Genomic DNA, 26208 nt, shown 5'->3' on the forward strand with positions numbered 1-26208 from the left:
TAAACTACTTTACAAGGATTTCTGAAATTTGGTTTCAGGGTTTATATAAGTCAGCTATACCGTGTGATCTGGTTTCAGATTCATCACTCAACAACTTTCTGTTTACCAACATATTTTGGCGGGGGTATCATCAGTGAGTAGTAGCTCACAGTTTTACTTTTTTCTAGACAACTATCCATCAGAGTTAAAATGTTGTTGATGTAAGCAGTAAAGGGCCCCATGACAAATGTTAAACAAGAAAACTTAAGGATTTTATAGATGACAAAGCAATTAATAAAAACTTATACAATCACTATACGAAAGTTAGATTGTGGTGGGTTAATTATACCCCTGCTTTAAAAAAGGGGGGGTATACTGTTTTAATTCTGTCTGTCCTTAAGTCAGTCCGTCAGTCAGTCCGTCAGTCAGTCCGTCCCATGACTATTTTTCGTCCCATTTTTCTCAGGAACTACAATACAAAGATTTCTGAAATTTGGTTTCAGGGTTTATCTAAGTCAGCTATACCGTGTGATGTGTTTTCAGATTGATCACTTGACAACTTCCTGTTTACCGAACACTTGTATGATTTTACACATGATAGCCAAGTTGAAAATTTTCGTCACATTTTTCTCAGGAACTACAATACAAGGATTTCTGAAATTTGGTTTCAGGATTTATATAAGTCAGCTATACCATGTGATGCGTTTTCAGATTCATCACTCAACAACTTTCTGTTTACTGAACACTTGCATATTTTTATACTATTAATATTATCCACTTGCGGCGGGGGTATCATCAGTGAGCACTTGTTATGCAAATGCTCCACTCTCCCCTTAGTATGAGACCGTGATATAACAACTGAAGATAATAACAAACTATAACAAGAGTGCACACGCTGAAATGTCTCGCCTTCTTTTCTAATCATTGATATTATGTTGATAGTCCAAAATATAAAGCTTTATTACAACTGTCACATAAACTTAACAATAACCAAGAAAACTTAGCATTGACCAATGAACCATGAAAATGAGGTCAAGGTCAGATGACCATGCCAGGCAGACATGTAAAGCTAACAATTCTTCCATACAACAAATAAAGTTGACCTATTGCTTATAAATTAAGAAAAAACAGACCAAAACACAAAAACTTAACACTGAGCAATTCATGTTCACCGATTTGACTCAAATTAGATGGAAAATAAAAATAATCAAGAATGATTCAAAAGCTTAATTAAGTAATTAATATTGTATTTATTTATTATAAAAATAAATTAGTTCCCATTCCAATACATATACATTGTACATTAACAATTTAATTCAAAACAATTTTGTCAAACAAATTGCATAAGTTAATCATGGCACAACATCAATAGGATTTCTTAACAATACCTCTATACAATTTAATACATTCAATGATGATACAGTGTACTAATATGAGTTTAAGGAGACAATTCAATGATCCTAAAAGTGTGTTTCTTGATGTGGTAAACAACGTCAGTACGCAAAATCTATACTTCAAGAACATCGTGTATTATTTGTGAAGTTGATACGGAATATTAATCAACAAGTTCTTGGTACCTTCCGATGAACTTTTTAGAAAAAGGCGAGACGTTCTTTGACATACCCCTGGTTCATCAACTTTCTGCTCAGACACTGGTGATGTTTTACAAAGTTTGAGTAGGAGCTGCAAGCTCTTGAATACCGAATAAGTTGGGAAATGTATATACCATATGCAGGTGAAGTTGGTATATTGCTAGGTGGGGGAAATTGATAATTTCAAAATTAAAATCATCTCGTTTGTCATAGATTCTGGTACTGAGATGACTGTGTATGTCAAATAGAGGTATAAGTCTAAAAATGAGGCGGAGGAAGCCGTGTCTGTTGTTTCTTTAATTTCTAGTTCTGGTGGATATATTAATGGAACCCAATCAGAAAAGTTCAGATTGTTAATGGAAAGAACATCATCAATATAGTGAAATTAAATAACCGGGCTTCTTTGATCTTCTTGTTTTTGACAAGTGTCTGAAGGAACTCAGATTCATATGAAAATAAGAAGAGGTCGGCAAGGAGAGGCACACAGTTCAATATAGAAATGCTGACAATTTGTTGAAAAAGTCTTACTCCAAATTCAACAAATATGTTGTCAATAAGAAACTCCAGCATACTGATCACTTGTTCCTCTGTGTAGCATGTTTTACCCTTTTGATCACTATTAACAAAATATGCCTTATGGTATCCCAAAGTGATAAATTTATAGCGTATGCTACCATTTTTATGATGAAAAGCATTGTGGATTATTTCTTTTAAATGTTTTTTCAATTTCACATGGGGAATGGTGGTATACAAGGTTGAAAAATAAAAAATTTGGATAGAACTATATATATATAAATTTCAGAAAAAGACCGAGATTTAAAATTATCCAGAAGTTCTTCAGAGTTTTTAAAAATCCACATATGGTTAATACCACTACGCGAGTAAACAGTTTCACAGTATTTCTGAAGACCCTCTTTCACTGTGGACAGAATTTTAGTCAATCTGATGGACAATTCTTTAGTGGAACATGCAGATGAGCCGGCAATGTACCGTTGTTTGTACGGAATTTTGTGAAGTTTAGGTATCCAATACAAACAAGGAAGGTCCTCCGATTTGTTGTTCAATGCAATGTTCATTGAAGCCATGAAGGACTTATGATTTGCCAAAATCTCATCCTTGTCAAATGATATGTTTTTGTATGTGGGATTACCTGAGTGCTCATTTATTCCTTATTCTTTTAAAAGATTTAATTGTTTTTTTAGTCACATATATCCCAATTTAATGGTAAAAGATTTGTATACAGTTAAATAATTTCTTATAAACAGCTTATGAGAAATAAGTTCAATACTTTTATAGCAAGTGGTTCAGTGTAGAAAAGACATTTTGCACGAGTTAAAAATATTAATAATAAAAAACAGGAATAAAAAAATAGAATTGATTGTCAATAGAAATGAGTGATAACCAGAGTGTATAACCCCAGGAAGAGTGCGTCTTTGTGAGAAAAATGGTCCAGCGACAACAATTGCATATTCTAATGCAATTTGTATGTAACAATTTTTTTCATTGGCTAAAAGTTGCCGTCAAATCCACAGTTGACCAGGCGTAACTAAGGAGGGACAACCATTTTGAAATAATTGAATCAACAAATGTTCGATTACTACTATATAATCGAAAATAAAACAACACCTACCTCGAATTTGCCGTTTTAATGTTATTTTATCCGAATTTGAAGCGTACAGGTAACGTAATAACCTCCAGTTTGTAAGTTTTCATTTGTATGACGTCACGTTTACCCATGATGTCTTTGCGCCAAAATCATTCATAAAGTTTCGCGGATTTTTTTTTATTTGTCAAATTTAGACATTTTTCCAAGTTTTATCGTATTATTTCATTTTGAAATGCATTAGAATCGGAATAACAGTACTGTAGTTGAAGAGTTGCCACCGTCAATTTTGATTTGACGGTCGCAAATCTCCGTTTTACTGTCTCCGCTACGCGTCGCCAGTAAAACTGCATTTGCGACCGTCAAATTTACAATTGACGGTGGCAACTCTTCAACTACAGTACTGTTATTCCTTAATTGTACTTATTTTCGTGAATACTTTATTTTCACATTTAGCACTTACAAAGATGTTTGGATGTTGATTCAACAAGGTACATGTTACATTTATCAATTGTTTACTGTAAATTCATATTTTTTTGTGTCAGATGATTATTGTGAAAATTGCACAGAAGGATAGGTTCAGCAATTCCAAAAGCTTGCATTTGATAATTTGAAAGGATAATTTGCATGCATCATTTTCTGAAATCTCAGCAATTAGTTTTCACACTTTTTATCCAATGATCATTAATAGCAGGAATAAATGCAAGCAAAAATTTCTGAATTTACAGTATCAAGTATCATAAATGTATTCAGTTAGGCCCTTTATAAGAAAGCTTAGTATAGAACATTAACTAAGAAGTCTAAAAAATAAACTGCATATGTCAGACTTTGCACCATCAATACAATGAAAACTTTATGAGAAAAAGTTTTATAAGACTACATGCGTAATCATTGATATTACAACTACATCCAATAACTCCACTAAAAACAACCTTAAACAAGCATAAATAAGCTGCCTACTATCAATTTGTATTCCCAACAAATCACCTTCACCTGACCACATTATTGTTTCTTGATTAATGAGACTAGTAATATATTAAGTAGTTTCTGACTGAAAACCAGTCATAACTGTAAATCACAATGGTCGCTTCCCTTGTCCTCCAGCAAGGTCATAAACTACTGCTCCCACTTCTGCTGCCAACTTATCAGCATTCGCCTACAAAACAAATGTACATTAGAAAAATCAAAGTTCAAAATGTTTTTCAGGGTTGCAAAACAATACATCATATGACAGAAAACTTTCACACTGAACGTTATTTCGCCCTATGCATGATTTATTTTTTATAAGCTTTGGAGTTTGTCTACCATTGAAAGAAATAGAAAGTTTCCCTCTAAAATTTTGCATCACAACAGGAAACATTAGACATTAAAGATAATAAAAGAAGGTTTTCCAATCTTTTGGTGTGTCCAAGGTTGTAAAACCATTGGAACTGGTGTATTGGTATTGTAAAATTTGTCATCTACTGAAATCTTTCAAAAAGAATACTTTAGGTGCACAGCTCAACAATATTTTAGATGTTTATTCTTAAATTTTACTTAAATTTGTACCAGCATAACTCACTCTGGTATCAGCTTCAGCATAAACTCTTACAATATCCTCGGTTCCTGAAGGTCTGAAAATTAAGTTTTATAGTTTACTATCATTGTGATTTAAAAAGGAGTGGACACAGAAAATTGTCTAGGTAAGTAATTCTAAATGAAAAGTGCAGTAAGTCTCCAGCCAATTAGATACTCAAAATGTAAGCAAAAATTTGTAATTGCTGTTTTTTTTATTAAACATGTACAATAAACATATATTCATTGAAGTACTTGCAATAAATGAGCTGAATTTCAACAAATAACTTTTTCACAATCATTTGTCACAATCATTAAACAGAATTCCTACTTGTTATATATCTTATTTCTTTAAATTATGAAATGTAATAGAAAAGAAAGGACCATTATCATTAAAGATAATAATATTAGATTGACAAAATTATTAATGAAATATATCTCACAAATAACATAACATGAGATATAATTGATGAGCAAATTTGTATAGCAGATTTCCAAATAGTGGAATAAATTACTTTTGGAGTGTCAAGAACTCGTTGGAAGTACTTGATAAATTGCATGCTCATATTGGTGATTTTGAATCTGTTCAAAGTTTTGATTTTTCTACCCTGTATACCACATTGCCTCACATTCTCATTAAGAAAAAATTCACACACCTAATTAAATGGGCATTCAAAAAATCAGAATGTGAATATATATGTTCAAACTCTTTTAGGTCATTTTTTAGTAGCAATAAACAAAAAAACTATGTTAATTGGACATGCTTTGATACTATATATGCCCTTGAATTTTTACTAGATAACATTTTTGTTTGCTTTGGGGATTCCGTATATCGTCAGATTATCAGAATTCCAATGGGGACTAACTGTGCACCACTTATTGCGGACCTCTTTTTGTATTGTTATGAGTTACAATTTATGACAAAAATAAGCAAAGACCCATCAAAACAACATCTGATAAACAAATTTAATAATACTTTTAGATATTTGGATGATATTTTGGCTCTCAATAATGACGACTTCAGTATGTATATTAATGAAATTTATCCTGCTGAACTTACTTTAAATAAAGCTAATACTAATAATGACCACTGCCCTTTCCTCGATCTTGATATCTATATCACTAACGGAAAGCTGAATACTAAAATTTATGATAAAAGGGATGATTTTTCATTTCCTATCGTTAATTATCCGTTTTTAGATGGTGACGTTCCCTTGTCACCATCTTACGGTGTTTATATATCTCAACTTGTACGATTCGCTCGTGTTTGTAACAATGTTTTAGATTTTAACGAGAGAAATTTATGTATTACTGAAAAATTAATACACCAGGGTTTTCGATATCACAAACTAGTCAAAACTTTTACTAAATTTTATCATCGGTATAAAGACATCATTCGTAAATATAGCTCAACATGCAGACTTTTTATACATTCAGGTATTTCACATCCAATTTTTTATGGAAATATTCTTTATAAAGCACAAAGGTGTCAGTATTCACCTCAGAAACTTACAAAACCTTTAAATAGACTGATTAAGAAGGGATATAATTAAGATACTGTTGTCAAGTCATTAAAGATTGCATATTTTGGCGTTAATCTTGAGTCACTGATAAGGTCTTTGCGTCGGAACTAAAGACATTTATTCTAAAAACAGTTGTTGGCATGACACGGGTTATGTTCTTCTCATATATGCTATGATGGTATGATACTAAACCCCTAACGGGAAGGATTGTATGATGAAATCATAATCTTTCAGTCAGTTTAATTGAAGTCAGGAGCTGGCATGTCAGTTAGATGCTAGTAGTCTGTTGTTATTTATGTATTATTGTCATTTTGTTTATTTTCTTTGGTTACATCTTTTGACATCAGACTCGGACTTCTCTTGAACTGAATTTTAATGTGCGTATTGTTATGCGTTTATTTTTCTACATTGGTTAGAGGTATAGGGGGAGGGTTGAGATCTCACAAACATGTTTAACCCCGCCGCATTTTTGCGCCTGTCCCAAGTCAGGAGCCTCTGGCCTTTGTTAGTCTTGTATTATTATTATATTAGTTTCTTGTGTACAATTTGGAAATTAGTATGGCGTTCATTATCACTGAACTAGTATATATTTGTTTAAGGGCCAGCTGAAGGACGCCTCCGGGTGCGGGAATTTCTCGCTACATTGAAGACCTGTTGGTGACCTTCTGCTGTTGTTTTTTATTTGGTCGGGTTGTTGTCTCTTTGACACATTCCCCATTTCCATTCTCAATTTTATTCAAATGATATATGTCTTACAAACTACATAATATGTGATAAAATTTATGAGCAATTGTATATAATGGGTTTCTAATGATATACATGATACATGTATATGTCTTACAAACTACATAATATGTGATAAAATTGATGAGCAAATTTATATAATGGGTTTCTAATGATATACATGATATATGTCTTACAAACTACATAATATGTGATAAAATTGATGAGCAAATGTATATAATGGGTTTCTCATGATATATATCTTACAATAATGTTAGATATGTTTGAGGAGCTTCTTCCTACATGTACATTGTATATTCTTTTTTTAAAAAAAAACCAAATAAATATATGATTTTTTACCTTACAAATGATCTACCCTTCAAGTATCCAGACACCAGTTTATCAATGGCCTCCTGAAGACCAACAGGAGCTGTTGTTTTCCTCTCTGCATCAGTAGTCTGTATTACAGATCTGTCTTTTACCTAGAATGGAAATACATATCTAGATTCCATGTTTGTGGGGTCAACTTTCTATTCCACCTGAACTGACAAAACACATCCAAATTTTAATTCTGGTATCTATGATAATTATACTCTTATTTATTTTTATTTAATATATATGTTACAGGCATTTTCTAAATTTAGGCATTTTGTAAAATGACTGAATTTTCAGGCAATTTATGAAATGCCTAACCTTGACATGCATTATACAAAATGACAAAAAATATGTAAAATGACTGAAATTTTGAAACAAAATTAAACAAATTGCCTGTTCAGTTTCAGGCAATTTGTAGAAGAAGGTTATCATTGACAAAAGTGGACAAAAACACAAAATCTTGCAAAGAAAATATCTAACGGTTCGGTAGAATTAGTTCATTTTCCAAAAACCAGCTAGGAAGGTTTGTATGTCATATGATGTGTACTTTTTAGTGAAACTTTATAAAGTACATTCTCACTCTGTTTTTCATATACCAGTAGTGAATTTGTGATTATTTTGTTAAAATGGCAGAAGGACATATTGTTCTATCAATAGAACAAAATTTACAATAGAAATTTAAGAAAATCTGGATTCAAAACCGTAAATTAAAATGAAATGTATGAAGCAGAGAATTTTTTTTTTAATAAACTGTTTGCTTTCATTAGCAAATATGTCATGCATTTACAGACTTGAACAATTTGATTATAATTCATATGGGTTATTTCTGAAGGCGATTGACCCGGATAAAGGACGGACATTTCAACTGCTGCTTGCAATTGAAATGGAATTATTATTGATAGGGACAGAGAACTCCACCTGCAGAACAGCTATCAATAAAAAAAAATTGTATGAATTCTAAACGTGAAGAAAGTATTGCATTTTGCTAACATATGAAAATATTTCACATGTTTAATATTCCAATTCAGAAATAATGAGTATTTTAAGTCCTTTTAATATTTATACCCCCACATCGAAACAAATTTCCCTCTACAATATGGGTTTTGCCATACAAGGCTGTGTTTTGATGTGATACAAAGATATGGTTGGTAGTGTCATCGTATATATTTTTCAATCAAGATAGCCTATTGCAAATTGTGGCTAGGTTTGAATTTATTTGTGCTAAAGATTAAATTTATTTTTAATTTAAAATTTACTACAAAGGGCAATTACTCCATGAGGGATCAATTGACAATAGCTTATTGCAAAACACAATGCTGTCGAACGTTAAGTGTTTTGTCAGTAAAGGTAATGAAAGAGCTAAATGTGTGATGATTCCGGTTTCTTCAAATTTGGTTTAAAACCAGATTTTACGCAAAATAATTATGTACTTACAAAAATTCAGGGCAAATACTGGTAACAGTTCTGTCATCCAAACATTTGAGACATGATAAATAATTGTTAAGTTTTTTGGAATAATTTCGGTAAAATTTCTTCTTGATTATTAAAACCCTTAAAACTCGACAATAATTTGATTCAGTAATTATTATCATAAATATAACTGTTTAAGTGTTCAAAGCTTTCAATTGTTTTTATTTTTTATATTTCATTCGTTAAAATAATTTCAGACATTTTGTAAAATGCCTAGAAAAATTAGTCATTATGTATAATGACTGAATCTTGCAGGCATTTTAGAGAATGTCTAAAATTTTCAGGCATTATACAAAATGCCTAAATTTAGAAAATGTCTGTAACATATATAATTTGTTCATGATCTTTCAATTTTTTTTAAATTTTTTTAAATATCAATTAACTTATCTTGTTCTTTTAAAAAAAAAACAGAAATATTATGATATTATGGCTGAACTAGAGACTGACAAGGACTGACAAAGACTGAATGTCCATTTCTTGACCATGAGTTCTCTGGGATGGTAGACTATTATAGCTACAACTAAGTTTTCATTTTTCTCTTCCTTGGTACTTTCTGAACAGATTGATGTGTAATAAATGCTGAGCTTTAATTTTAGGAAAACTACCACTGTGCTGTATTAAATACTGGGTAGAACCCGGCTAACCTAGATTTCAAGTTATATGTTAGGTAATTACTGTGAAAGTACTTTTATTCGTGGGGAACCAATTTTCATGGTTTTTAGTGTCCAACAAAATAAAACAACCATTGTCAAAATCAAGACATGAAAAGATCCCCATGTAGGTTTGACTACTGATATAATCCAGAGAATATATTGAATATCGCCAAATCTGAGAATACTATAATAATAGTCACAAGGCAAACGCACTATGAACTACAACTGCAGGCAGGATTATACCCATTTAATCTATAATAACGTTAACTGTACAACTTTTGATCTTTTCGTTCTCATAAAAAATATTTTTGATGAAAGTCAGATTTCCAGAATTGATATGCTATGATGTAGTGTTCATTTGTATCCTCATTATTCTAAGATGTATGGGAAATAATAATGATTTCATTTTGATAAGAAATATTTTACAATTCAAGATACCTTTATAGCATTTGTTTATGTAACTGTTTTCTTTAGGTGACATGTTTATGGCCTAATGAACACCTCTGATGGTCTATAATCTGTTGCTCACTTTATCTGGGGTTAATTAGTGTGATCACTACGATTTACAAGGGTCAATGTTTACTTTACAATTTCCTACAATCCAGACAATTTGTAACTGTCATTTCTAATGTCTTCAATTTTTCATTTTTTTTTAAAAACTAAAAATCCACGAATTAAAAAACCCACGAACATGTAAATGTCGCTCAAACCACGAAAATTGATACCTACGAAGTAAAATACTTTCACAGTTAGTATAATCTTGGTTTTACTATACAGTACCCTTACCTTGACCTTAAGTTGTCTGTTAGGTAGATCAATGTAAGCTTGGTTCCATTGTTCTGCATCCCAGCCTTGTGTAGATAGAACAAGTTCTACCAGCAACATGTCAGAGATTGCATCCCCTACTGTCTGAATTATAAGATATCACATGTAATTGGAAAATTACTTCTTTGGCAAAACTTATGGATATTATCGGATATGTTCCATATGTTGTTACTACAGTCCCATTCCCCTTTCATGAATGTGACCTTCCAAATAAGACTATTTACTGGGTTTGTAATAATATGTGCAACATAACAGGTGCCACTTGTGGAGCAGAATCTGCTTATCCTTCCAGAGCACCTGAGATCACCCCCAGTTTTTGATGGGGTTCATATTGCTTAGTCTTTAGTTTTCTATGTTGTGTCATGTGTACTACTATTTGTCTGTTTGTCTTTTTCATTTTTAGCCATGGTGTTGTCAGTTTATTTTCGATCTATGAGTTTGATTGTCCCTCTGGTATCTTTCGCCTTTCTTTTATCAATTGTTTTTCATACAAGAGGGTGTTTCTCATCTATGATCTCATCAAAGGATGACATTGTTGCAATAATTACAGGTACCGGGTATTTCAAACAGTAAAACTGTTTTGCTAGGCAACGTCAATGACAACATCATACATTTTCTTTCTCAAGTAGTGTGACATGCAAAATGCTTTTAAGGTGGTACCTAACACTACAGGGAGATAACTCTGTAAAGTCAGCTAAACGTTTTAATTACATTGTGTTGTAAAAGGAATATGAAGCTTCTCAATGATCAAAATTGGTGTTTGTCATATTGCTATATAACCAGTGTATTTTTTCTGACAAAACGGTTGGTTCAAAAAATTAAAAAAATTAATATTTTTATTAAAGTCTCAAAGTAAATAATTTTAGTGAAAGTGTTGGTACCACCTTAAATAAAAGATCAAAGCAAAGTTTTAGAAATTAGCAGTAAAATGAATCTTAAGTATGTTCTGTCTATAATTTTACCTGATTAATGAGATCTATCACAGTTAACAGACAGGAAGCTGACTTTCTTTGTGCTTCTGTCTTACTGTCAAAATCAAAGTAACACATTAAAAAACTCAACAAGATTTTTTTGGTGACATATAAATAATTCTTACTATTGGCTTTTAATAATACCGGGGTAGTCTAAAAACTTTAATAGAAAATTTCCTTTTATTTACAGGATAGAAAAATATACCATTAGGTGTTATCAAATAAATAAAACTTTTCTGTATACAAAGAAATTCTTTTTGATCAGATATAAAACAAAGTATTTTGGCATCAACAGCCCCCTAAACAAAGTTATGTTGTCTCGAATCCTGACTAATTGTTACCTTGTTTCTTTGGTAGCATTACTGATTATCTGATTAGCTTTATCACTGAACAGTACCTGTAAAGAAAAAAAATTGAGCCTTTGTTTTCCTTTGTATTGAAAAAATAAAGTATAAAAAAATGGTTCACTTTATGACTTCTTTGTAATACAAGAAAACAACAGATTAACATGAAAAAGACATACTTTGAGCTAATGATCACTTCTTATTATAATCCCCCTACTGTTCAATCCATGGTAAACAGCAATATAATGAGGTATGGATGTGAAAATGTGATCCACATTATAGCTTGATACTAAATTTCAGAGAATTTCATGAAGTTCCTATGGAAACTGGTGCATGTGAAGTTTTTGTCATTTTTGAAACTGGCATATATTAATGATACATTACAGATTAATTTGTTGTCAATAAATTTGAAATGAATACTACTCTGTAAAAGGTGTTACAGGATATATGCATTCCATATATTTTGCTCCAATGTTTCAATAGACCACCTTCAAGTTTGTCTGTCACCAGAAAAAAATCGTCAATTATGCGCGCCTTTATGACGTCATTTACCAAATACAGGGATTGCCTGTATCCCTGCACTATAAAAGTTCATCAAGCGTCTTAGAGATCATCATTGTGCAGGATAAACTAGAAATAATATTTGTTCTGTAAGTACTTAATCACAATTCCCTAATGACAGCAGTGCTAAAAGACAATTATGATAATTCAATTTGCCGAATAATTCATGCAAGATAGCTAAAATTTTTCAACCACTCGCTCAACATTGGAACGGAAGTGACGACACCCCTTAACGCAAAAAGGATGTTCACTAAAACTAAACTTTTTGACGGAAATGCATTAAACTCGAAAGTTGTCTATTAAAGCAAAGATATTTTAGTATTTCAAATATAGCATTCAGTTTGGCTTGGAGGCCACATTTTGGTATTTCAGTAAATTTTAGATTAAAGCTACGTTGAATGTGAATATTTCAGCTGTGCAAATTGTTTATATCTATTGGAACACATTGTAAACAAAGTTTACAACTTTGTATTTACAGATACTTATAATTTAAGTTATTATTTGGACGACTCATTCTATGCAGAAAATGGCTCACAATTAAAACCACTCCTTAACTCTTTGTGGTTTGGTGACAATTATATCTTAACCAGTTGTGTGATAGATTTTGTGTCTCATTTTTCCTGCAACAACGGGAATTAAGAAGAACACCCCAATTGTCTTTCTATATATATTTCGAGGAAACAATTAACTACTTACTGTGCCATGACCATTTGCTTCAAAATAAACACCAATATCAAACTCTAAAGCTTTGTGGTGTAGATATTTAACTCCTGTAGGTACACATGCCACTGGTACTTGCTACAAAGTACATAAACCTAATGAATTCATTATTTGCAACGTTTATCTACAAAGGAAGAGGATGTGGATGGATGTCTTTTACCAACAAGCATCACATTCTATTTTTCAAACACTACAGCTTCATACATTTTTTTTTAACCATAAAATCTCAATACTTTATGCTACTATTAGCCTTAAATTGTCTTTTTTATTCAATTTCTTTCAATGTGTAAGACTCAAATCTATGGTGGGTTCCAAATCTATGGCAGATTCCTAATATATGGCAAATGTGATGTCAAGCCATCTCAAATCTATGGCAGATTTTTACAATCTTAATCTATGTCAAGTTTTGTCATTTCCTAATCTATGGCGGAATTTTTTTGTTTCCAAATCTATGGTAGATTCAAATAAGATGAAATGAACTACTACAGGAGCATGTCTATAAACATTTGTGAAAATACCTACTTCTTAAATCTGCCATAGAGTTGGAGAAAACAAAAATCTGCCATAGATTTGCTTTGTTTTGCGTTTGTAATGTCACATTAGCCATAGATTAGAAATCTGCCATAGATTTGGAACCTGCCATAGACACACTTGGGACAATTTAGAGCTTGACATACTGAGGATTCATTGTCATTCTTAAGAGTAGGTACCAATGTTTGTGAATTTTGTGGGTAAAGGTAAACTATGAATATCAATGTTCAACAAAGAATCAGTTTTCTATAGGAATACAGATTTTGGCAAACACACAAAATCAACATTTCATGTACGGTATATACAATTTGTACTCAATCAACGAAAAAATCATAACCCAAAAAAAATAAAAGTATTGTATAGATTATTAGATATCTGTCTGTCTATTGTTGAAGACTGTATGTTGCTCTCTAGGTGTATTTTATCAGTTGTGTGTGTACATCAAATAAGTGGTTTTTAAAACTACTAACTAACCAGTTTATTTGTTATATAATCTGTAGAGCTACCATTAGCATAAGCTGTCTGTACCAGTCCTAAGTTTAATGTCAATCCTGATTCACTCATCAGATTCTTTAGATATCCTGCAACCTAGAAAACACCAAAATTTGATAATGGTTGTGAAAGATAATCAGTTCACTTGTTTTATAAATCTACATCCTAAAAATATTCATAATACTTTTATGTTCCAAGTTAGCAACCCTGTTAGCAGGTGTGGCATCTTGATACATATTTTATTGCGACCCAATTATACCTTACATCAGATTCACCTGATAGTTACCTGTCCATTTAAACTTTTGGCAGTTCATTTGTCCCATTGAACAAATACAACAGGTATTGTTCTCTGTATAGTTTATTCACTCAGACCTTTAAATTTCTTCTAAGAGAAATCTATCACTCATTGATTAATTTACCTGAGTAAAAAATTTATCTGCTAAATAGATAAAGTTTTGATGTCTACATTTATTGCAAACACATATTGCAATAGTTGCCTTGATATTAATTTTGCATCTTTAAAATGTTTTCATATTATCTATGTATACATACAAGTGTGGCAATCTTGTCACCATCAAGTAAATGAAATGTGTTATCTGAAAATAAAAAAAATAATCATGAATCATTATGTAGTCTCCTTAAGCTTACATCTAACCAGTGTGTCCCCAAACGTCATATTTAAAACACATGAATCAGTGTAAAATGGAAATTAAAACCAGATGCTCCGCAGGGCGTAGCTTTATACGACCGCAGAGGTTGAACCCTGAACGGTTGGGGCAAGTATGGACACAACATTCAAGCTGGATTCCGCTCTAAATTTGGATTGTGATTAAATAGTTGACACAGCATAGGTTTCTGACACAGAATGAATGTATTCAAATGAACTTAAAATTTTTGTTTTCTCTTAGAGCAATTCACTATGCTGTTGAATATTAATCCTCTCAAAAAAATGTTTGAAGAAATTTTCTTTTTATTTATGAAATTTCAAATGAGAAAAATTGAACCCAATTTTTTAATCACATCCCCCTTTCCCTTATTCCAAAACTAATTTCAATTAAAATATTCTAATGGAGTATGCAACAATTACTACTCATTTAAATACATCATAAAATATTAAGATGTAAAAAAACTGCTTGTTATCACTGAATGGTAAAGATTATTTAAATTTATCAGTTGGTAGTAAAAAGTGAATATATATTGTATATTGTATATAACAAAGATTTAAGTTGATTCTGGACAAAGAAAGATAACTCCAATTAAAAAAAATTCTTGCAGATATTTCTTGCTTACTATGCTGGACAAAGAAAGATAACTCTTAATTAAAAAAAAATTTGCAATTTCACAATATTGTGAAATTAGATATTTCTTGCCATTGCACAATACTGTGCAATTGAAAAGACTTGCTATTGCACAATACTTAATATAATAATTTTAGATCCTGATTTGGACCAACTTGAAAACTGGGCCCATAATCAAAAATCTAAGTACATGTTTAGATTCAGCATATCAAAGAGGCCCAAGAATTTAATTTTTGTTAAAATCAAACTTAGTTTAATTTTGGACCCTTTGCACTTTAATTTAGACCAATTATAAAACTGGACCAAAAATTAAGAATCTACATACACAGTTAGATTTGGCATATCAAAGAACCCCAATTATTCAATTTTTGATGAAATCAAACAATGTTTAATTTTGGACCTCGATTTGGGCCAACTTGAAAACTGGGCCAATAATAAAAAATCTAAGTACATTTTTAGATTCAGCATATCAAAGAACCCCAAGGTTTCAATTTTTGTTAAAATCAAACTAAGTTTAATTTTGGACCCTTTGGACCTTAATGTAGACCAATTTGAAAACAGGACCAAAAATTAAGAACCTACATACACAGTTAGATTCGGCATATTAAGGAACCCCAATTATTCAATTTTGATGAAATCAAACAAAGTTTAATTTTGGACCCTTTGGGCCCCTTTTTCCTTAACTGTTGGGACCAAAACTCCCAAAATCAATACCAACCTTCCTTTTGTGGTCATAAACATTGTGTTTAAATTTCATTGATTTCTATTTACTTTAACTAAAGTTATTGTGCGAAAACCAAGAATAATGCTTATTTGGGCCCTTTTTTGGCCCCTAATTCCTAAACTGTTGGGACCAAAACTCCCAAAATCAATACCAGCCTTCTTTTTATGGTCATAAACCTTGTGTTAAAATTTCATAGATTTCTATTCACTTTTACTAAAGTTAGAGTGCGAAAACTAAAAGTATTCGGACGACGCAGACGCAGACGACGACGCCAACGTGATAGCAATATACGACGAAATTTTTTTCAAAATTTGCGGTCGTATAAAAAATGATGATCTGCTGAACTGTAGCAGGATTTGAATACAAAACAGGCAGCCACTTTTCTCTGCCCACCCCTCTCCCCACATCACCAGTCTATAAGCTGCAACTCCTGAGACCTACCCAAAAATAATTTAATTAAAATCACTGTTCTTCATCTTGACAATTGTTTAAAGGTCTTCCAAAATGGGATGAATTGGTATCATAATCGTATAAAAGTAAATTTTAAATGCTGTAAGATATTGGTACAATTTCTGAATTTCATGATGGATATTTTCTTAATTTAGTTTTTACTTCGGCAAATGTCTGCTTTAGATTTGAGGCTCTTTTAGTTAACCATAAACCTTGATTTTATATAATTAATATTGACATACTAAACCTTTACCTTTGTCTGCAAAATAATAAACAATTCTATCAGCATCTCCGTCAAATGATAAATGTCTGGTTCCTGGTTTCATGTCTATACCTGAAATAGATGAACGCATTAGTATTGATTCTATGAAGAATTATTTCATAAAAGTGTTTGCAGCCTTATTTTTAAAATAACTTACAGAGGTAGATTTAAGGGGACAAACATTTGGTTGATTATATCGGGAATCACCGAAGTATGAGTAGAGCAGGCCCCCTCTAATTCAGTCAGTGGGCCACCAGTTATGAAAATTTCTGGATTCATCACTGACCTATTTCTAACTACATGTAAGATAGGTGTAAGAACTTCAATGTTATAATTACTGATTATAATATAAAAATTGCTTTATAGATTATTGCTAGACACATTATTTGCTCATTTCTAAAATGAAGGCATGGAAAATGATTTATTCTGATGCTTAAATCAATCAACTTGTACCACAGACATGAAATTAATTATTCTAATTGTTTATTTGAGATAAATAACTTTATTCATTTATATGATGGATTAAGGTTAATTACCTTGAGGTGATTTCTGTTGGACTTTCACATAATCTGCACCACACTAAAGTATGAAACAAAAATCTTAATATAAATGCTAGAACCCTTCCAATTATCTTTATTTACCAAATATAGTAAAAAAGTGATATTTTGTGCAATTTTGTGTTAACAAAATCTGTTGAACATCAAGGTTTACAATGATAAAATTAGACCTAGATATATTTTAATTATTTGAGTTGATAAATGCTGCCACCCCCCGACCCCAAACTAATTACCTATTTCAATATTGTTTCTTCGCTACTTAACATTTAGTGCTAAAACAAATATCAAATCCTTCCTCACTACAGAAGTTGAATAATAAAGAATGGATGCACAAGCTTTTATCACTCTCAAAGTGGGAAAATAATGGTACATATGTTTTCATGTTATCATCGAGAAAGTTATGTGAATTATTTGAACACGTCAGAGGTTTTTACAAAGATAGTTAACTATTACTTACGCCATGGTTAAGTCTTCCTGAAGTTCCATCATTTTTCAGCTCAATTTGTATTAGATCTTTTATATGTGTATTGAGAAGTTTGGCTTGAATTGCACCTATGCCATTGGCTGCATCTATTACCAAACTAGCTTTATAATTCTTATTTTCCTGTCAAAATATTTTAAACAATATGCTGGGTTTTTTAAAATTATTTTGATGATTATTTAGCATAGAAATTGAACATATGTCTTGTTCTTAAATGTAGAAAGAAATCAACCAAATTAATCAGTTATCATCATAACTTAGGATTGAAATTTGTCAGTTGTCTCCCTTAGTGAGGACAAACATTGATCAGTTGTTGACAGTTGTTAGAGTTTACCTGTTTAATCCTTTCTTTGTTCTAACTGATATAGCTTGCCTGTTTATATAATTTTTGGGAATGCTTTACGTTACCTGTTTATGTAATGTTCTGAACTACAAGTTATTTAAATATATTTTTTAAATTATTCCCCTTATTGCTAGTTTACCTGATAAAGCTTTGTTCAGATACTATAGTTTACCTGTTTAAATAATGTTCTGAATGCTAGAGTTTACCTGTTAACACTTCAGTCAGATACCTTTGTTTATCTGTTTATATAATGTTTCAGAATGCTTGATTTTACCTGTTTATATAATGTTCGGAATGCCGTAGTTATTTTCTTGAAGTACCCATCTTCTGTTGGTTGTCCATAATTGTTGTTTGTATTGATACATCTCACCATATAATGTAACTGTGGTGTTGTCAATAGTCCTACAATAGAGACAGGAAGACATATTTATTGGATAAAAAGCTGTTGATTTTAGCTTCATGTGTTGAGAAAACTAGGGTATCTGTCTCCATAGAGCAAACCACGTTTTAAGTTTATATGTTAATGAAACGAGAGAATCTACCTACGGTACCTAAGGAGCAATACCAGTTGGCTTTGTTTTAAGGAAACTAGAGAATCTTCCTACTTTGGGAGCACCACCAGTAAGCTATATGTTTTGAGGAAACTAGAGGATATTTTTTATATCTAGGGACAACCCCATTTGTAACGAGTTTACAAAGATGCATAGATTAGCTAGGTAAAGAGATATAAGCAAAAACATATTTAATAATTTAAGGTTGTAAATATTGTATTTGACTATTTGAATAAGAATAATATTGTATCCAACTGCAGTTGTAAAAAAATAATTAAATTTACCATACAGTCTAAAAAATGAAGGAAATGTACCGGTAATATGATCGTCAAAAAGTCAATTATCCATCTGAGAAAAGGGGTAGGGATGTAAACAAAGTGTAAATTTACTATTTATGGATCATTGATGCAAATATTTTCCTATAATGCAATGCAGTTTATATTACTTACCAAAATTTTGAGAGTTTCCCCCAGCTGCACAGATGCCCTCTTCTAAAGCATTGGCTAAATGCTCACTACTGGGTCTGAAACATAAATATATCATGCTCACATTATATCCCAATAAAACAATAATAAAGACGAAAAAAAAACCATTAATTACCGCATGGTTATAGTTTATTCTGGTCAACAAGTTTCGCCCTCAAGTGTGGCAACTTCAGGACAATATTAAATATGAAAACAAACAGTGAAGTGCAGTTCCTTGAAAGTAAGGTTACAATAATAGTGTTATGACACTGTTATAAATATAAATAGAAAGTGAAAATGATGCATGTATAAGAACTTAGTTATATCCCAATATAAATCATCAACAATTTACAGCACTGCTGGCATTTGACAAAATATTTTTAATATTTCCTATAAAAAAAAAGTGAATTGGCAAACCGGTGATGCTCCACACTTGTTGCTACAAAGTTGAAGTTGATATGTAGAGCTCTAATAAAAGGTCCTGAGATTTTGACAATTATGGCTAATAGTAGCCTGACAGGAACTTAGGGTCAGAGATCTCTGAAATAAATAGAAGTTTTAAATCAATGAGTATGATGTCAGCAGTTACCTTGTATCTCTGGCAAAGAATACATTTGCAGGTTGGTTTTCATCTATATTCTCTTGTTTCATAATGGTATTTAGTTCTGTTTCAATGTCTTCATCACTACAAAAAGTATAAAATATAACTATACATAAGTCAATCTTATAAAGGGCAACGTTAACTGAAAACTGGAAATTTTTAAGAATAAATATTTTCACTTTTAAGAAAATTCAAGATCTACATTAGGTCTCCTCCATTGAAAGACTTTAATAAATAACTCATTGAAAAACTACATAAAACCTGACTTGTTGGAAAAAGAAAAGTTCAAAATGAAAAAAAAAATCATTCAAATTAAATTTTAAGCACCATATAAAAGAATGCATGAAATACAAAGTACATTTAACACTAATTATTATTTAACTGCAAAATAATGATAAAAAGAAACAAAATATAAACATACATGCAAGAGTTCACAATATTTAAATATGTATTTCATGTATTAATAACAATGATATTTACCCATAAGTAGTCACACTTTAAGATAAGAGCATTTGCAGAATTAAATATGTATTTTAAGTTCATCATGGTTTAAAAAAAAAAAAAATGGATCTAGATTTATATATATATTTTCAGTACCTTACCATTCAATCACCACAGTTATTTACATAAAAATCATTTCCGAAAATTTTCAGATCTATAAAGGTGAACACTTATTAATTAAGTGACTCAGCAGCCATCTTTAAGATTTTACTCTATTTATTTTCTCTATTATTAAATCAAGGCAACAGTGTTTTATCCAAGCAGATGTTCATACATTGTCCCTCACAATTTTTATAAAAAAAAACATCAAAGAAACAAACAAAAACTGAGGGAATCATATGTACTCTAAAAGCAGGGAGACCAAGTTCAAGGACAAGGAAAGTATCTTTTCCTATGCATGCATCACCAACATGCAAAACTACACTCAGTCAAAATGTCACAATTAGGAAAAGGACAAAATCAAAGATCAGGAAACTGTTCTGGTACTGTGGATTAGTTACTATTCCTTGGTTACTAATTTTTTGTGGATTTTGTATGTACAGGTAAACCACAAAATGAAGTGTTTAATGAATTACAAATTTGTATCAGGTTATTTGCAGACTTTGGCAAAACTATGAAATCAATTATCCCATAAAAAAGCAAGTTTTTTTTAAAATCCAATAAAATTGGTACCCACAAAAATAAATGAATCCACAGTACACTAAGATATAATACCGTTAGACACATCTCTCAAATACTCATTCAGTATTTGCTGCTCAAATACTTGCTCAATATTTGCTTCTTAAATACTCACTCAATATTAGCTAACTTTGTAGCAATACTTTCCCATGAAGATTCTAACATTTCTCCCATCGGATCAACAAGCTTAACTCCATTATCCTCCTCTGGATTGTGAGAGGCTGTTATCATCGCTCCTATTGTAGCTGAAATATACAGTTTTTACATTAATTTAAAAAATCAAGGTTTCAAGGAACTTTCAAACTTTCAATTGCTTCTTGAAAAAAAAGTTAAGATATCTTGTAATGTTGAATTCTCTCTTATTATAAGTAATAGGATAATATTTGGTATGTGCCTACCTTGCAAGGTCCTCATGACCATCAAACAGTTTCAACCTTATTTCATGGATCAGTGAACAAGTTTAAGTTTTGGTGGTCAAGTCCATATCTCAGATACTATGATCAATAGGTCTAGTATATTTGTTGTATGCAAGGACTCTAAGGTGTACATGTCCAACTGGCAGTTGTCATCTGACCTTGACCTCATGTTAATGGTTCGGTGGTTATAGTTAAGTATTTGTATTTTGGTCTGTTTTTCTTATACTATATGCAATAGGTCTACTCTATTTGGTGTAAAGAATGATTGCAAGGTGTAGATGTCTAGCTGCAGGTGTCATCCGATCTTTACCTCATTTTCATGGTTCAGTGGTCAATTTAGTTAAGTTTTTGAGTTACCGTAATCGGCTGTGTATAGTACGCATTTATGTATAGTTTGCACCCCCTTTACATCCCCTTAAAATCAAGAAAAAAAGTTTTGTGATAAAAAAAATTAAAAAACAAAAAAAATTATGGTAAAAGTCTAGTTCACTGTAAAAATCCATTGAAAGAGACCTATTCTGCATGTATTTTATAAAAAAAAAATTTATGTTTTATTTATTTCATAAAAATGAAATGGTAGAACTTTTCATCAGGTAATTAATATTTAATAATTTTATATAAGTAGTTATTAATAAAAAGATTCATTTTAAAATCAACATTTGTCTAAGTATGTCCAAGCTGATATATAATATAACAGAAATAAATTGAATATTATAGAACAAAAGAAAACAGAGATCAAACATTTATCTAAATTAATTAGCAGTAATCAAAATTTTAAAACTATTTAATCTTATATAATCTTTTCATTGATCATGTTGTTTTAGTGCCTGGGATTATAATATTTAACACCTGTCAAAACTTGACATCATTATTTAATTGCTACACACCCATACACAATCCTTAATTACCTCTCTTGATTACCTATGCAGGATGTCACACCTTTACTTTTAATAATCAATTTTGAAAAGAAAAGTTAAAAAAGAATAAAAGAATAAGAATTAAATGAAGTAAATACAATAAACATCTCCAATTTACATTGTTAATGCAGAAAAAACGAAATTTTAAAAAAATAAAAAAATAAAATTATTTTTTTATTAATTTTGAAAATCGTCTATAGTTGTGTATAGTCTGCACCCCTTGTACAAACTACATATTTAAGGAAAAAAGTGCGGACTATACATGGCCAAATACGGTATGGTCTTGTTTTCGAATACTATATGCAGTATTAATAGGTCAACTATATTTGGTGTATGGAAATATTTTATGATCAATATGTCAGTCGCTCAGGTTTTATTTGACCTTGTCCTCATTTACAGGATTCATTGCTGAGTGTTAAGTTTTTGTGTTTTGGTCTGTTTTTCTTAAACATTAAGCAATAGGTCAACTATATTTGTTGTATGGATGAATTGTTAGCTGTACATGTCTGCCTGGCATGGTTCATCTGACCATGACCTTATTTTCATGATTCATTGGTTACTTTAGTTTTCTTGGTTAATGTTAAGTTTATGTGACAGCTGTAATAAAGCTTTACATTTGGGACTATCAACATAATATCAATGATCAGTAAAGAAGGCGAGACATTTCAGCATGTGCACTCTTGTTTATAAAAGAATAGTTTACCTTTCTTAAATTTAGACCGCAAAACAGCCAGCACTCCCATTCTGAACAATACATGTTCCAGATCTTCACCTCTGATAAAATAAAACAAAGTTTATTAAATGAATAAAGTGTAAATCACTGTATTTGGCGATTTGTTTATGCCCTTTTGATCATATAGCTCCTCGACTATTTCGTTGTTTAAACTACATGCCATTGTGTTTCAAAATTTACTGCTTTGAGCATTTCTGATGATGACAGAGTAAATCTAGGAAAGCATCAGATGGATGAAATTTTAAAAGTGTTGCTTTCATATAAAACAATTACAAAATTGATTATATTTCATCTAAAATTTTTTGAACTTTTATATATTGCATTGTTGACAGAGTTGAATTAAAATTTTCATTTAATCATTAGGAAGAAATATGTCATTCGAAAATAAAATATTCCACTGGGTACAGCTTGATACACCACAGAGGTTGAACCATGAGCAGTTGGGGCAAGTATGGACACTACATTTTTACATTCAAGCTTGCATCTTCGCTAGCCAAGGGTTACGATCCACTCCCGCTCTCTTCACCCTTGGCGGATGGAGATAAAATTTCAGAGACACAAGGTAAGGATTGTTATTGGTTGCAGTCAAAACTCGCTGCATCCAATCAAAATGCACCTATAACATGATGACGTGTAAATACAGAAAGTGTTTGTAAACAATTGCCACATGTTTTTTGTGCAACAAGCCTTTACATCCCTAAACATACGGCTATATTTAGTGAAAACTTGAATGTTTTTAATCAACAAATAGAAGTACCTGTGTATGTTTCATGCACAAATGCATGAATGTTGAAGTATGCTTTCATTTCCAGCTTTACCAAGTGTGTAAAATCTAGAAGCTACCATGTTTTTACCTCCAAATTGAAGAGTTCAAGTGCTACCACTGGTCAAGACTAATGTATTTGGAATTGGCGTGATTTTTATCTTCCAATAGATGGCGCAACATTGTTATCACAAATGTTGGCTCAATCAGCCAAGGGTAAAGAGAGCGGGAGTGGATCGTAACCCTTGGCTAGAGCGAAGATGTCAAGCTTGATACAGCTCTGAATTTGGATTGTGATTAAATATTTGACACAGCATACAGTCTTAGGTGCATGATTTTTTATTAGTTGCTAGAGGCTTTGACCTACAAAAATGTACATTGTAGCTGTCAGTTAACTACGAGTACTCTAAGATCTGTTCCTAGTGTCTTTTTGTTGTTGGGATGTATCATGTACAAGTACACGGCCACGTCCACTTGTATTTTTGTTAATTTGATGCATTAAGCCTTTTTCAACAGATTTTTATAGTTTGTTCTTATTTTGTACTGTTTTACGACTGTCCCAGGTTAGGGGAGGGTTGGTATCCCACCTACTTTTTTAACCCCGCCACATTATGTATGTATGTGTCTGTCCAAAGTCAGGAGCCTGTAATTCAATGGTTGTGGTTAGTTTATGTGTATCATATTTGTTTTTCTTTATTTCATCAAAATAAATAAGGCCATAAGTTTTCTCGTTTTAATTGTTTTACCCTGTCAATTCGGGGCCTTTTATAGCCGACTATGCAGTATGGGCTTTGCTCATTGTTGAACTTGATGGCCTTACTGTGACCTGTTGTTGTTAATTTCAGTGTCATTTTGGTCTCTTATGGAGAGTTGTCTCATTGGCATCTTCTTTTTTGTTGTAGGTTGTTTTCTGACACAGATCTAACGAATGTGGTCAAATAACTGAAAAACTTGAAATTGGACTTTTTACCGATTATGGTCCAATATCCAAAATATAAATAAACATTTTAAACTTTGAATAAAACCTTCTTGGCATTGCATGATACTGTTCAAGAAATAAGCAATTTAATAATACATTGCATTGAAGGTATATGTACATTATTGTTTTTGGACTCTTTTACCTAAATTGTAAGAGCCATAACCACCAAAATCAATCAAAGCCTTCCTTTTTTAGCGATCCAACCATATGGTTCAATTTCATGGAGAACCATAGACCAATACTCCAGTTGTAGACGTCTGAAAGCAAAAATGTGATTTTTGCCCAATACACTTTCGGGTATTGGACCAAAATGACCAATGGATGAGGTGGCTACTTTAAAAAGCCATTGATTAACAGCATTATAAATTACATTACAAACCAACCTACATTCAACTCAGATATTCAAGGGCCCCAAATTTGGTCTTGATAAACATTTATGTTTTAGTGGCACTCCATACTTAAGGGTGTAGGTGCTATATTTCTGTTTTCTTAAAAAAAAGTTATTTTAACGAAGAAAATTACTTTGTTCTAAATCCAGCAGTTCCATACTGTATAAATTTGCTATGTTTCTTTCTGAATTTTGACTTCGAAACAGCACAAATTAGTTTTATGTTGTTTTGCATGTCAACAGGAAGTAGTTTCACCTGGAAAATTGTATGGTATGGAGCGCATTGGTAATACTATTAAACCCTCTTTCTAGGAAAATAGTAAAAACCTTTAGCTAATAAACATATCTCACTTTCTTATTAAGTAATTTAAAGTAATTGACGTTATTTTTATTCTGGTAACTTATATTAAGTTTGCGTCAACAGTTCATTAGCACTTAACAGCTGATAAATGTTTTTTTATTTTATAAACATGAGTAGCCTCCCCTCTCGGTCTCACTAGTTAGCGACAACAAGATTTTTTTAGCGACAACAAGCGTCAACAAGCGACAAGAAGCGACAACAAGAATAATTTTAGCGACAACAAGCGACAAGAAACTATTTAGCGACAACAAAACATATTTTTTTTAAATTAAAATTAATTATTGCAATAAACTCATTTCGTTTATTTTTACTTTGACTTTGATGAAAACAGATACATCCATTATCTTATACATATTCTTCATATTTAGAAATAAAAAAGGTACTGGCTACGGTTACATGGAAATGTAACAATAATAAAAATATTATTGTTACATAGGAGACTAAATGCCGGAATTCAAAGTCGGGTAAGGAACCGATTAATTACGAATGTAACAATAATTACTGAGGCTACGGTTACATAGCGTTATTGTTACATAAAAAATCGAAATATACGATGGGTCTATTTAAATGTACTAGATAATAAAAATTAAAGACATTTATTTTATATTTACAATACATACAATTATCAAATATAAATTCTTTAATTATTTATTTGCAATGACATTTTCTACATATCCAGTAAGTGGTTTTTGGAGCATTTCTGAGTCCGACACATTTTTGGTGAAACAACTCCAAGCAGCCATCACACACCAGTGATGCCGCACTGTGAACGTCAGTATCACATACTGTACAGTTCCATTCTGCGATATCCCTTTTTGTCACAAA

General features: G+C 31.4%; 1 protein-coding gene across 2 annotated transcripts; it reads right to left on the reverse strand.

Moving 5' to 3' along the window:
* Window positions 1–1209: 1209 nt before the first annotated feature.
* On the reverse strand, window positions 1210–25307 carry LOC134715476 (phosphoacetylglucosamine mutase-like). Of its 2 annotated transcripts, none has more exons than XM_063577670.1 (18): window positions 25157–25307; window positions 22863–22933; window positions 20942–21071; window positions 19636–19731; window positions 19032–19105; window positions 18306–18433; window positions 17665–17811; window positions 17187–17229; window positions 16642–16722; window positions 14469–14512; window positions 13899–14012; window positions 12870–12971; window positions 11610–11665; window positions 11260–11323; window positions 10259–10381; window positions 7335–7456; window positions 4736–4787; window positions 1210–4330 (listed from the first exon to the last, which is right to left on the reverse strand). In XM_063577670.1, the coding sequence occupies exons 1-18, from the start codon at window positions 25255–25257 to the stop codon at window positions 4250–4252; spliced, it is 1629 nt and encodes a 542-aa protein (XP_063433740.1). In that variant the 5' UTR covers window positions 25258–25307; the 3' UTR covers window positions 1210–4249. The 2 variants fall into 2 exon arrangements, with proteins under 2 accessions (XP_063433740.1, XP_063433741.1); XM_063577671.1 differs by having other exon boundaries at window positions 4723–4787.
* Window positions 25308–26208: the final 901 nt, after the last annotated feature.

This window comes from Mytilus trossulus, chromosome 4 (genome assembly GCF_036588685.1).
Source record: "Mytilus trossulus isolate FHL-02 chromosome 4, PNRI_Mtr1.1.1.hap1, whole genome shotgun sequence".
Lineage (NCBI taxonomy): Eukaryota > Metazoa > Mollusca > Bivalvia > Mytilida > Mytilidae > Mytilus > Mytilus trossulus.

Coding starts and splice junctions, on each gene's coding strand:
- LOC134715476 (XM_063577670.1), bottom strand. CDS start 25,257: ATGCAAAACAACATAAAACTAATTTGTGCTGTTTCGAAGTCAAAATTC. Junction 21,072..22,862: donor GCGGTCTAAATTTAAGAAAG/GTAAACTATTCT, acceptor TGTATATTTCAG/CTACAATAGGAGCGATGATA. Junction 14,513..16,641: donor TTATTATTTTGCAGACAAAG/GTAAAGGTTTAG, acceptor TTTTATTTTCAG/ATAACACATTTCATTTACTT.